This window comes from Mangifera indica, chromosome 20, assembly GCF_011075055.1.
Source record: "Mangifera indica cultivar Alphonso chromosome 20, CATAS_Mindica_2.1, whole genome shotgun sequence".
NCBI classification, from domain to species: Eukaryota; Viridiplantae; Streptophyta; class Magnoliopsida; order Sapindales; family Anacardiaceae; genus Mangifera; species Mangifera indica.
The window spans coordinates 10,027,571-10,040,554 of record NC_058156.1 but is presented as its reverse complement, the minus strand read 5'-3'; the positions used below and the strand labels follow the sequence as shown (position 1 = coordinate 10,040,554).

Below are 12,984 nucleotides of genomic sequence, written 5' to 3'. Positions count from 1 at the left end.
GAGTTTTATTTACAAAATTACCATTAAGTCTCGTAACTTATATATATTTATTATCCTTTTATATTTTAAAGTTTTATGTACAAATTTAGAAATCGAGAGACCGATGAAATGAGTCATATTTAAATTTAAAAATTTAGAGGATAAATGTAAAATTTGGAGGGTATAAGTGAAAGATGTAAACAATGAGCAATTCAATATAAACTCAGATAAGTATTAAATTAAATACTCAGATTATGTACTATTATATAATTAAGTATTATTTTATTTTTAATTTAAAATCATCCACTCATATGATAACACATCGTCTGAGTATCCAATTAACACACATATAGTAAGCAATAATGTGTAGGGTTAGATTAGTAAAATCCCATTAAATATATTAATGCCAAAAATAGTAATAATGTAATGAATGCCAAAAATACTATATGGTTTATAAATGGTTTGTTCATTCATAATTTGACTTGAATAATTTGCTTCATGATAGGAAGGACTGGCCTAAAATCCGATAAATTGAACGAACTAATCATTCACCATTTATAAAGAAGGAACACTCATTTCATAAGTTATTCAATATTAATGGTTTGTTCATTAATAATTTGATTTGAATAATTCGGTTCATGGTAAGAAGGTCCGGTAAAAAAACCGAAAAATTAAATCAAACTAATCATTCATTTTTTATAAAGAAGGAACACTCAGTTTTATAAGTTATTTAATATTAAACGATCTTATCAAAATTGAAACAAACTTGATTTACAAAAAATACATGTTTATAGTAAAATCAAACACTCGTTCCTATAATGGGTTTTAGCTAAATTAATGTAAAATAACTATTGGAAACAAAGCTCCAACAACCTCCTCCATTCCTCTCTCACATCTCTCCCAATATAAAGTTATTTGGAAATTTGTAAGAGTTAGATTTAAATCAAATCGAATTTGAACTAGTCCAAATTCGAGTTTAGTTTGCTTCAGTAAAACCACGCTTAAGTTCGAATTCAAGCTTGCTAAACTCAAGTTCGGCTAGAGTTAAAGTTTGGTTCGATATTATAAAATGTTATTTTTAATCATATATATCTAAATAATATCATTTTAATCAATTTGTTTTTAATTTTTTAAACTCGCGGGCATTACAAATTGAGTATCCTTAAAGCTTAAATTCAAAAATATTGAACTCTCAAGTTTAAACTTAAACTTGTTTGAGTTAAATTTATTTTGAATTTAAATAAAATTGACTCGAATTCAACCCTAATTACTATTTAGAAAAAAAACCAAAACTTGCGATTATTTTTTTTTTTCTCATAAATTGGTTAACTGACTGTGGCACCCTTAGTTTGGTAGCGATAATATTGGGGTATAATGGGCTAGGCTGGGCTTCTTTTGAAGTTAACTAGAATAGACCATCAATCAAGCTCATCAAAATTGACCAACATTGGACCGACCTTAATTGGGCAAATATTGGGCCTAGAGTTCTTTCAAGAAACCCAAGCTTGAACAATTTTTTAATGTAATTTTCTTGAAAAAGGACCCAAAAAAAAAAAATTCTGTGACTTGAATATTTCACTGTGTTGAGCTGCTTCCGGCTCAAATTTGATTTTCTAATCGAGTTTGAATTTGTTATCGTTTGATTCGGTGAGTTTGCTATGTCACCGTTTGATTTTAATATTAATAAATTTCTAAAAAATTTAAAATTTTGAAAAAACACCCTTAAAATCTTTTTTAAATTTTTTAGTAGAGTTTAAATTATTTGTTTTTATCTTGGGTTCAAACTTAAACCTACAAATCTTAAACTTGTTAAACTCAACCTTTACATAATTTCACTTGAACTATGCTCCAGCCAAGGAATACTCAGCTTGGCTCAAGGGCGGATACGAATTAAATAGAATATGAATATCTTTTGACTCAAGTTCGGTTTGAATAAAAATAATTCGTTTGAGTTTGATTTGAATTTTTCAAGCCAACTTTAAGAGTAGTTTAAGTTCGGTTTAAATAAAAAAATGATTCGATTTAAGTTTGAATTGAATTCATAGTTTAAATTTTGGCTTGGATTCGTAATTTAAATTTGTAATTTATTGACAACACGACGTTGTTTAACAATTATTTAACATAATTCGAATTGAGACATAGGTCAAGTTTGAATCGAATTGAGCCATTCATCCAGTTTGTAAGTTAAATCGAACCGAACTCTCTCTAATTAGAGTTCAACTCAGTTTTAAAATAAATCGAATCTTTTAACTTAAACTTGATTTATATTCAAAATAAATAAATTTGAACTGATTTAACTTTTAAATCCAACTCAACTCGGTTTGGGTTAGCACTAGCTTGGCTTAATTGCAACCCCTGCACCGTCCTATCACTCGTCTAAATTTCTTCGAAGAAAAAAGGGGCATCAATAGAGAATCATTAAAAGCTCTGGTAAAAGCAAAAGATTTGGGTAAGAAGTATAAATACACAAAATAAAGTGCAGCAAATTTAAAAAACAAAAGATCTTCAGAGACCTATAGGCTATAATATAAAATAACAATATAATGAAAGTTTTAAAGTCTCAACCTTCTCTCCTCCGTCAAATTTATCGAATTTGCATCGAGACGCCCCTCGATTTGCCCTACTCAGCCCCTGGTGAGATTACTGAACCCAGTAAATTTTTGCATATTCCGATCCTTTTTAGTCCTTTTCAGTTTTTGTTTATTTTTTATCACTTTATCTTCTTTTTTCTGATAAAAAATTGCTCATGCCTTGCATATTTCTGCTGTATTTGTTAGCTTCTTTCTCATTTTTGTGTACTCATATCTAAGTAGGCTTTTTTGCTTCTTTTACTTGCAGTTATGTGATAAATATTTCTTTTGGTGCGTACTATTTGTTAACTGTTCCTCTGTAAAGAAAATCTTCCCACTAAAGCAAAAAAAATATTATTTAGTAATAAAAAGAACATACATTGTTATCCCTTAAATTGTTTTTAAAAAACCCGGTAAAGATTTTGCAACTCATAATTTTCACTCATGTCATAATCTACTGGGTAAGCTTGGCTGTGAGCTGTTTGTTTACAGTATCTTTGCTAAGAAAATTGTCCCACAAAAGCTAAAAAATTAAAATTCTAATTATAGATAGAACACACATTGTTAACCCTTTAATGTGTTTTAACCCTCTAAAGGAATTTTTTGGGTCTAATTTTAAATATGAAAAGGTTGAAACTTAAATTACAGAGTTTGGCTATAAGGATAGAGACAAAGAGGGAAATAAAAAATTGTTTTTGAGTACATTGTGCTAAATACAGTGTCAGTCAATGTTTAAGGCAATGTGTGGACCTTTCTTTGCGTTGAAAAGAAAAAATGATAATGCAATTGATATGCACAATCAATTTCAATAATTCTCCAATGATGAACAGTATATGAATATGATGCATAAAATCATATTACTTTGGACAAGCTCAATCTGCAGTAACTCTTATTTATTCAGTATCAGGGTTAAATGATTAATTATACATTTGGAAAGATTTATTACATTTTACATGTCGGCCATGTGGAGACCAAGGTCCATATTACTGTAGCCTTTTAATTATTTTAGTCAATATTACTTGATGTAGTTTATATAGATTTCATTTATTCAATTGGTTATGTCTACATGAGTAGAAATTTATCAGCAGAGATAATGACTTATGTTCACAGTCAGTTTCTTGATGAAAATACATGCTAGCAGTAATATTGATCAATCGAAGTGGTTTGCTTTAATAGCCACAACTTACTTTGTAATCTTGTGTAAAAAGGAAGTGTTATTGATTCTGAAATATAGTTAATGTGTCTGATGTGTAGAATAAAGGAATTTAAAATACAAAGGGCTCGTCTGCCAGTGCTTCTACACTTTCTATTCTAATATGGATCTTATGAAATGTTCTGAAAATGTGAGTTAAACCAAATGGTGGTGAATATTATAAGTGTTCTGCTGGAATCCAAAATTCAACTTCTTTGCTGATTAGCTACCTGCATTTTTTCCATTAAGAGTCTTCATTTTTTATTGAACTGTTGATTTTGAAGCCATTGTTGCATTGAATTTGGAAATTATATGCATTTTTGTTTCTGGTACTTCTTTTACCTGCAATTTTCAACACATTCTCTATTTTTTATGTTTTTACCTACTCTACCTTTTTGGGTCCTTCATTCTCTTTTTCTTTCTTTTCTTTCATGTGCCAGATTGTCACCTTTTTGATATATTTTTTATAAAATCTTGAGGGTTTGAATATCATATGAATATGCTCAACATTCTTTGAAATTATTGATTCATGATTTTTTTTTTTTTTAAATGAAGGAATGATTTTGGTGGAAAATTATATGTGACAAAATATGGCTACAAAAGCATTTCCAGCAGATCATTTATCAAATGGAGAGGCTGGGAACAGTCTTCACAACGAAGGTTTAGAGAACCCACATCAAGAATTTAAAAGAAGACATGCAAATTTGGCATCTGATGGTTCTGTTGCTCCTTCTGATGCAGAAAATTGCACTGAGGTACACATTGTATGAATCCAGCGGAGATGCTATTGAATATATCTATTTGAAACTCAAGCCTGATGTTGTATTCAGATGTGAAACACAAGATGTGTTACACATTCTAGATTTTTTTTTGCTAGGGAATTGTTATTAATGCCAAGGTTTTGAATACTTTATTTATTATGTTATTTATCTGCAGAAAAAGGCAAGGATTCAGAGAGAAATGACTTTGCAAGATATGTACAATGAACACGCTTTTGATGACGATGATGAGGAAGACAGTGACTGGGAGCCCATGCAAAAGCATGTTGAGGTTCTGAAGTGGTTTTGTACCAACTGTACAATGGTCAACCTGGACGATGTTGTTCATTGTGATGTATGAATTTGAGTATATGCTTAGAGTGGAAATAAATCGACAATATTTGCAATTTAAAAAAAAAAAATCCTGTATTATGCAATTCTGACATTATTCTGCCATTTCAACTATCTATTTCAAAGAACAATTGGGGCTTTGCAGATGATTTGGTGCATTTCTTCCATGCAGATTTGTGGAGAGCATAAAGACTCTGGTATTCTAAGGCATGGATTTTTTGCTTCTCCTTACCAAGGTGGTCTTACTGATGTTGAATCAGAAGTTAAAGAGAAATATAAAGGTGGTTCTTTATTAGATTTGTTAGATATGGTTACTATTGTTAGAAAACATTTGTGGTTGGTTAAAAGTCTTTTGTATTGTCTTTCCATTGTCATGTGGCCAAATCTTGTTCAACTCAAAGCTGTTTTTTATTTGTTTTTAATCTTTTGATTTTTCTTCTTGAGAATGCCTGTGAATTATCGTGTTAAATTATATAAATAGTTCTGAGTTCTCTGTAAAGGATGCTGAAATTGTTTGTGTTATGGGATTATTTATTTTCTTTAGGAATAATGGTGTTTGTGGGTTATCATGTTGTGTGGGCATCATTTCTGCGAGGACCCTGAACATTTTTTTATTATGACTTAACCACCATGTGTCAACTACATGGCATATTCTGTGAAATAGAGGATAATAGAAGCTAAAAGAACATGTGACGTAATCTGTGGAATTTATCATTTACTTGATGTGTCTTACGTTCTTGTAGAGGCTATCGCAAAATTTTTTTTTAATAATGGCCTTAGTCAATGCTTGGCTATCATCAGATTTTTCATTGAACAGGACATTATTTGTCAAAAGCAGAATGTCCTGTGCTGCTCACATTCTATGAAGAAGCTTGATTTAATTGAATTATCTCCTTTTTTGTTTTTTTGTTTTAAAATATTTACTCTGCTTAGTGTAATTCCGGTGTTGATATCAAAGTTAAAGGACAGCTAAAAATGTGGAAATAAGGTTTCTACTTTTCTGACAAGTATAGGCAGTCAACACCCCGTTGCTAAACCGTAAATTATTCTTTAGATTTACTGGTTTCCTAATCACTATAGACATTCAATTTTAAACATGTGAAACAAGGGATTTTAATTTGTTATCCTAGTTTGAAGATAGTTATCATGCTCGCATACCCATCAGTTTAGTCTTCAACAATTATTTCAGTAATTACATATCCGATTTGACCAATGGACAAATAGCAAGCATACACTACATGCTTCTTTGAGTAATGGCAATGATATTGTGCAACATTCCAAGCGACTTTGTATTTCTCTTTACATATTAAGCTAATGCCATCAATACAAGTTTTTTCTGATAGATATTGACTTTAACATGTTGTCATATTTTATTCTCCAGTGTTGATATTATATTTTTCCAATATTCTCAGTTTTTCTTAAGTTCCTCACCATGAATGAGAATATTAATGTTATCCACTGGTACATTGACATACTGTGGCTGTACTTATTTTTTCCTTGTCTTTCCAGACTTGCACGTGGGAGTTTCAGTCTCCAACAGTTGCACAGTAATAGGTTTTGATGAGAGAATGTTGCTGCACTCAGAAGTATGGTTTTGTGGCTCAACATGTTTTTTTAAAATGTCTAATTGAATTGGGATTGACATGAGATTACAGTTTTTATGTAATCATCTGTATGTGGATGAACATTGCAGATGATAAATTTTGTGACCTAAATAATATCTAATCATGGAATGATTGAATTCATTTTTTAATCCCATATTTGTTTGTATCAACATATTTTTATATTCTTTTTTCTTATGAAAATGGTGAGTTCCATAAATTCTATACTTTCAATCTAGTGGTAATGCACATACGTTACACAAACTTGAGATCCTCGAAACTGATTCCAATAGCAAATCAGTTTATAATAAAAATGAAAAAAAAAAAATAGAGTTCATGAAATACATATAAATTTGATTTAGTTTCATAATTCACATTTTAAAAATTTTTTGGTACCTTTAAATTATATGATACCAGCCATATTCCATTTATCCACCTTTGTAATGCTAGTAAAGTAGCTAAAACTTGCCTCTCTTTTTAACCTTTTTTCCTTTTGTTCTAAATTTTTTAGTATTTACACTCTGATCTTGGTGTTGCTTTGCTAGAGTAGGTTGAGATGAAGTCACGTCCACATCCTGAAAGAGCAGATCGACTTCGAGCTATTGCAGCTAGCCTTGCTACCGCTGGTATTTTCTTTGTAGCAAATTTTGTATTCTATGTTTCTGATTTGATTATTGTTGAACTGGTTATCTCACCTCTTCTGGCGCATTTTGCTATTCCTTATTTCAAGTAAACATATTTACAAGCTGCAACCTCTGCAGGTATATTTCCTGGAAGATGCTATCCGATACCTGCCAGAGAAATTACTCGAGAAGAACTTAAGATGGTTAGTGGCCAATTATTAACTTAAGGGGCATAGCAAGGCTCTGTTATGTATGCTTAGTCTTTACCAATATTGTTTTTAGGGGTTATGATCTGAACCTTTAAACAGAATTGTATGGTAATGAGAGTGAATTTGTCAGTTAGTGATATTCTAGATTGTGGCAGGTCGTAAGTACCACTGCACCATTTGTTAGAGCTGTGGTGCCCTGAGAATATGTTACTTTGGTGGTCAACTTGACCATATTCTTTTCTATTCTTTTTTAGGTTGGAATAGTTTATTGCTTGGGTGATATAACCTACAATGTTTCTGATTGTTTAATTTGGGAATTCACAGGTTCATTCCATGGAGCAGATTGAAGCAGTTGAACTTACGAGTCATATTTATGCTAGGTTTGTCAACTTACCATCTTTTATTAGTCCCACTAATTTTGTTTCTCTTTCCCTCCCTCAAATAAAACAATCTGGTAAGTCCAACTGTTATTCATAAATGGAAAGTGATACTTAATACAAAAGGTTTGGTTGGCTTAGTTTTTGCAATATAAACTCAAAATATAATTAAAGCTCCTGGTAGCAAATTGAGAGAGCTAGTTTAATTTTTGGTTGGTTTGTACATGTTCCATGAGGTAGAAAGCATAATTATAGTAGTTGAGGGCATCTATTTATATATCTAAAAAGTTGGGAGCGATATAATTCCATCTCTAATTCAGTGGGAAGCTTAGATCTCAAGAGGAGGAGGTGGTCAAATCTGATCTACTTTTGCCTGGTAAGATGAGGCATCTTTGTTCAAATTGTAGTTCTTGAAATGGGTGAAGGGGAAATGAGTGACGCCAGTGTGACTTTATTGCGATGAATTTTTCTCATAAGGTGGTTACTATCAAGGAGTTACTTTGTGATGAAATTATTTGAATTGCATGATCCAATCCTTGATGTTGAGTCTAGTGATCTTGGATTGAAGACTTCTGGGGAAATGAGATTTGTTCCTTGGCTAACTGGTGATTCTTGATTGACAGTTACTTTACTCCTGACACCTATGCTAATGAACATTCGGCACGTGCTGCAAGGCTTGCAGCAGGTTTGTGTGCGGATCTTGCTTCTGCAGTTTTTTCTGGACGTGCCAAAAATGGATTTGCTCTGGTATGAATACTTATAGTTTGTATCTATGTTGAAATCCTAACTAAATCTAGTTTTAGTATTTTCTCTAAATGTTTTGATTTGTCAGGTTCGGCCCCCAGGTCATCATGCTGGTGTAAGACAGGCCATGGGATTCTGCCTCCACAATAATGCAGCAATCGCTGCATTAGCTGCTCAGGCTGCAGGGGCAAAGAAGGTTCTTATTGTTGATTGGGTAATTTTCTTCCAACATACATACACTTGATGCTTGCTTTGCTTTTATTGGAAAACCGTTAGTCCCAAAAAAAATTTAACCGATCAGGTAGGGTTCAATAATAATAATTTAACTCTGACATGCCTATCATGACCAAGGCCAGATTTAATTAACACTTTTCATGGCGCACGTAGAAAAAAACTTCAAATATTAACACAAACATAATTTGTTATGATTTAATTAATATACGAAGGAGATTCGCATATATGACCTCATAGTCAACATGCCCCCTGACACCTACTGAGAAAGCTGCAATCCCAGAAGTTTAAGATGATAGGTAAGCATTAATAATAATAATTACTCTGACAACTCATTACATGTCTCAAGGAGCATGATGTTGCCATCTGTCATCCATTGAAACATGTTGGAGGTTTAGAGAACTACGTGTGCATCATTACATAGACTAGTCTTTTGGGTTGATTGCAAGTATCTAGTTTATAATAAAGTTGTATTTGGGTGAGTCCAAAGTGTTGTCTGCTTTTTGGTCTTCTCCTTTCCATGTCAAGATCTTGAAAGGTTTTTGGTGGGCGTGGGGAGGTGAGACATGAATGGTATGTTACATGATTGGGTGGGTAAAATGTTGTTCTCATGTTAGATAGAAATGTGTTAGATTTTGAGCTTATTAGGGTAAATGTATAATTTCACCTAGTCCTAGTGGGCTAGTCTTTTGATTTGATGGCAATGGCAGCCCAGGTTATAGTAACTTGTTCCAAGAGGCATGAGAATATTGGAGAAGATAATGAGAAAACAAAGATATTCTAGGTGCTTTGGGAATTTCATATATTTTTTCTTCTTTGATTACCGCAGGATGTTCATCATGGAAATGGTACTCAAGAAATATTTGAGCAAAACAAATCGGTGCGTTTCATAATAATGATATACTAAAGTTGTCTTTTTTTTAAAGTGTTACACTTTTCATTGAATGTTTTTGTTGGAAAATGTGGAGTGGTTTTGGCTGTGCCAATTTTGTGGTTTATGATAAATAACAATTAAATTTAAATGCTGTACTTTGTAGCTCGTAGAAATTTATTTAACATTGGGCTACTCAAACCAACATTGTATTTTCGAAAATCACTGTAGAGGTTCATAAGGACTTATCTTTTTCCTGGATTCTGCTAAGGAATAATGTGATGAAAGACTTTACCATTGAATGTTTTTGTTGGAAAATGTGGAGTGCTTTAAGCTGTGCCAATTTTGTGGTTTATGATAAATAACAATTAAATTTTAACGCTGTACTTTGTAGCTTGTAGAAATTTATTCAACATTGGGCTACTGAAACCAATATTATAGCTTCAAAAATCATTGTTGGGGTTCATGAGAACTTATCTCTTTCCTGGATTCTGGCAAGGAATGATGTGATAGACACCTAGTTTGTTGCAAGCCTTTCAATGTTGTACCGGACTTAACATCTCTTTCCTTTTTGGCATTTTCTTATGGATTATTTGCCTGGGTGATACCTTTTCAACGGAATGATTCTAGTTGTTTTGTTTTAAATTTTCACTGCTAATCCTTGGACCCATTTATAGGTTTTGTACATATCTTTACACAGATATGAGGGAGAAAAGTTTTATCCTGGTAGTGGAGCTGCGCATGAGGTACTTGATTACTTACCCCCTTTTTTAAGACAAAATTAATATGAAAAATCAGACCAAATGTACATATTTTTATTTGATGATGTTATTTCTGCAGGTTGGTACTCAAGGTGCTGAAGGCTATTGTGTGAACATTCCATGGAGCCGTGGTGGAGTTGGAGATAATGATTATGTTTTTGCATTTGAGAATGTTGTTCTTCCCATAGGTTACTATCTACTATTTTCTATTCTTTGATGTCTGTGGTCATTTGAAGAAGAGATAAGGTATTAGTATCCATACAGTAGTTTCTCCACTCTCAAGGAACCAACTACTAAATTGGTGTTTGTATGTCACTGCATTTTCATAGTGTATGGTATTGAAGAAATTTGTGTTTCAGCTGTGCTAATATGGGTCCACTGCATATAATCATGGCTCACCGATGGTCAATTAAGGACCTTAAGGAAAAAGGATGAAGGAATATTGTTTGATATCATTGTGATTGTGTAAAAGTCTATTTGTCAGGACTTAAAAAGGGCTTTTATATTGCTTTTCCCTCTGAGTTCATCAACACTCTTGGTAGGTGAGAAAGCAGAAGTCTTCGATATTAAGCTTAAGGGGGATCTTTCGAGCGATTTGGTATTTGAGAAACAGCTGATTTTTTGACGCTAAGAGAGAGGAAAACATCAGTTTTTTTGTGTGACAGAGTTTGGTTTTTACCTTCTTACATCTGAATCTAATCTTGTGATGCCCATGTATTTAGGAGAAAGCAGTCTGAATGCTAGAGAGTGGGTGGCTTTGCATAATGTTTACTCTAATCTCTATGTATATTACTGGTGATCAGTAGCTTAGCTTGTTGAATATCCAGATTCTGACCCTGTGTTTTTAGATGTTTGAAGTATGTAGCAGGTGCAGTCCTCTGCATTTTATTTACTCTAACTCAACTAAATTATTCTTTAACCACGTTTAATTGCAGCTTCTGAGTTTGCTCCTGATTTCACAATCATATCAGCCGGATTTGATGCTGCCAGGGGTGATCCATTGGGTTGCTGTGATGTAAGGATTTTTCTGTCAAAACTTTTTCTTTATCATTCCATTTAGATGCTGCTGCTATTTACACTAGTTGCCACTCAGTTGTTTTGCTGTGTTTCTGGTGAAACTGTTTATTGAACTTTCTAAAAGGCCTAGAAGATTTGTGCAGCACCTCCAATAAAATTTCCCTTTCAATGGTCTTTTGATGTTTGGAATGCCCTTAGTTGAAGAAAAAATTGAAATTCAATGCCTTGAAATTTCACTTGTGCATAAAACTTGAAAAATTAATTGGTTTGTCTGAGTCTTGTATTTTTGGTTGTCTGCATTCTATAGATTCAAATTGAGCCATTTAAAATTTTTGATTTCATATTTCACATAATTGTGTTGTAGGTTACTCCTGCTGGCTATGCACAGATGACGCATATGTTGAACACTCTCTCCGGTGGCAAGTTGCTAGTTATTCTGGAGGGCGGGTTTGTAGTTTTCTCCCATTATTTTTCAATTTCTACCTTTATCGTTAACTTCAGAGGTTAACATGGATAAAAATGTTTATTGCAGCTACAATCTCCGCTCAATATCATCGTCCGCTACTTCAGTGATCAAGGTCAATTTTTTTTTCCAGTACCTGACAATAAACATGTTTGAACTTTAAAGTAGATGGATTTTCACTTGGGTAGTGCCTATCTTGCAACCTTCTACAGCCTACTAAAAATCTTTCACTTCACCCGATTTTTTTTTTGCCCTTTTTTCTTATATTCCTTTGTAAGCAAATGTCACCTGACAGTTTGGGCACTGCCTAGGAAGTTAACATATTTAAAATAATATGTGCAATGCAGATAACTTGTTTGTTAGTCCAACGGACAATCTTCTAAAAATTAGAACTGTAGGAGGTTATAGTGTTATTTCAGTCTTGGGGATAAATGGGTTTTTCATATGCACATGTGCACCGATATATCAATACCTGTAGTTCATAATTTCATTCAGAATGTTATTTTATTTTACTTTTTGACATGATGACCTGGTAATAAAGGTACTGCTGGGTGAAAATCCTGGATGCGATTTGCACCAATACGCTCCTTCTAAAGCTGGCCTACTCACGGTTCTGGAAGTTTTGAAGATTCAGATGAACTTCTGGCGTACTCTGGCACCCCGCTTTACAAGATTGCAGTCACTGTGGGAAATATATGAATCTAAAAGCAAAAGTAAGGCATTTGTTTGCAAGCTTCTCTCATCGTTCACAAGTCGACAACCCAAGTTTAGTTTATAATAATTTATAATAACTTTCATTCTGCCAGATCCCTTACATTTGATTCATTGGCTCGCAGAGAAACAAATTAAGAAGGTACGGCGGGCTGAAGCACCTATATGGTGGAAATGGGGCCGAAAAAGGTTATTGTACCATATTATCAAAGGGCATCTTCGTGTAAAGTCCAGGGGATATTAACTGACTTGAGGTTCTTATCTTCATGCTCTTTCCTTTCATCCTGTAATTTTGTGCATTTTGTATACCAGTTAGGTTCATCGTGCTGTCTTAGCGTCATAGGATTTCACCGTGCATCAGTTTGAGAACAAACGTTTTGAACTTTTTATTAATGCTAATGGACTTAGACAAGAAGTTGTGCAAATCCCTTCGCTTTTACTCTTTGCTGCTCTCTGGTTGAAATTTTCATACAATATCGATGACTGCAGGTCAAGAAATTTTACTCATCATGCTGCCTAGATGTTT

General features: G+C 33.1%; 1 protein-coding gene across 2 annotated transcripts; it reads left to right on the top strand.

Moving 5' to 3' along the window:
- Positions 1–2,495: 2,495 nt before the first annotated feature.
- On the top strand, positions 2,496–12,883 carry LOC123204574 (histone deacetylase 15). 2 transcript variants are annotated; one of them, XM_044621310.1, is made up of 18 exons: positions 2,496–2,613; positions 4,297–4,496; positions 4,678–4,854; positions 5,023–5,131; positions 6,360–6,436; positions 7,002–7,077; positions 7,213–7,277; positions 7,608–7,663; positions 8,284–8,407; positions 8,493–8,618; positions 9,465–9,515; positions 10,184–10,252; positions 10,347–10,455; positions 11,203–11,282; positions 11,649–11,731; positions 11,817–11,862; positions 12,289–12,460; positions 12,554–12,883. In XM_044621310.1, the coding sequence occupies exons 2-18, from the start codon at positions 4,332–4,334 to the stop codon at positions 12,700–12,702; spliced, it is 1,734 nt and encodes a 577-aa protein (XP_044477245.1). In that variant the 5' UTR covers positions 2,496–2,613; positions 4,297–4,331; the 3' UTR covers positions 12,703–12,883. The 2 variants fall into 2 exon arrangements, with proteins under 2 accessions (XP_044477245.1, XP_044477246.1); XM_044621311.1 differs by lacking the exon at positions 2,496–2,613 and having other exon boundaries at positions 12,584–12,883.
- Positions 12,884–12,984: the final 101 nt, after the last annotated feature.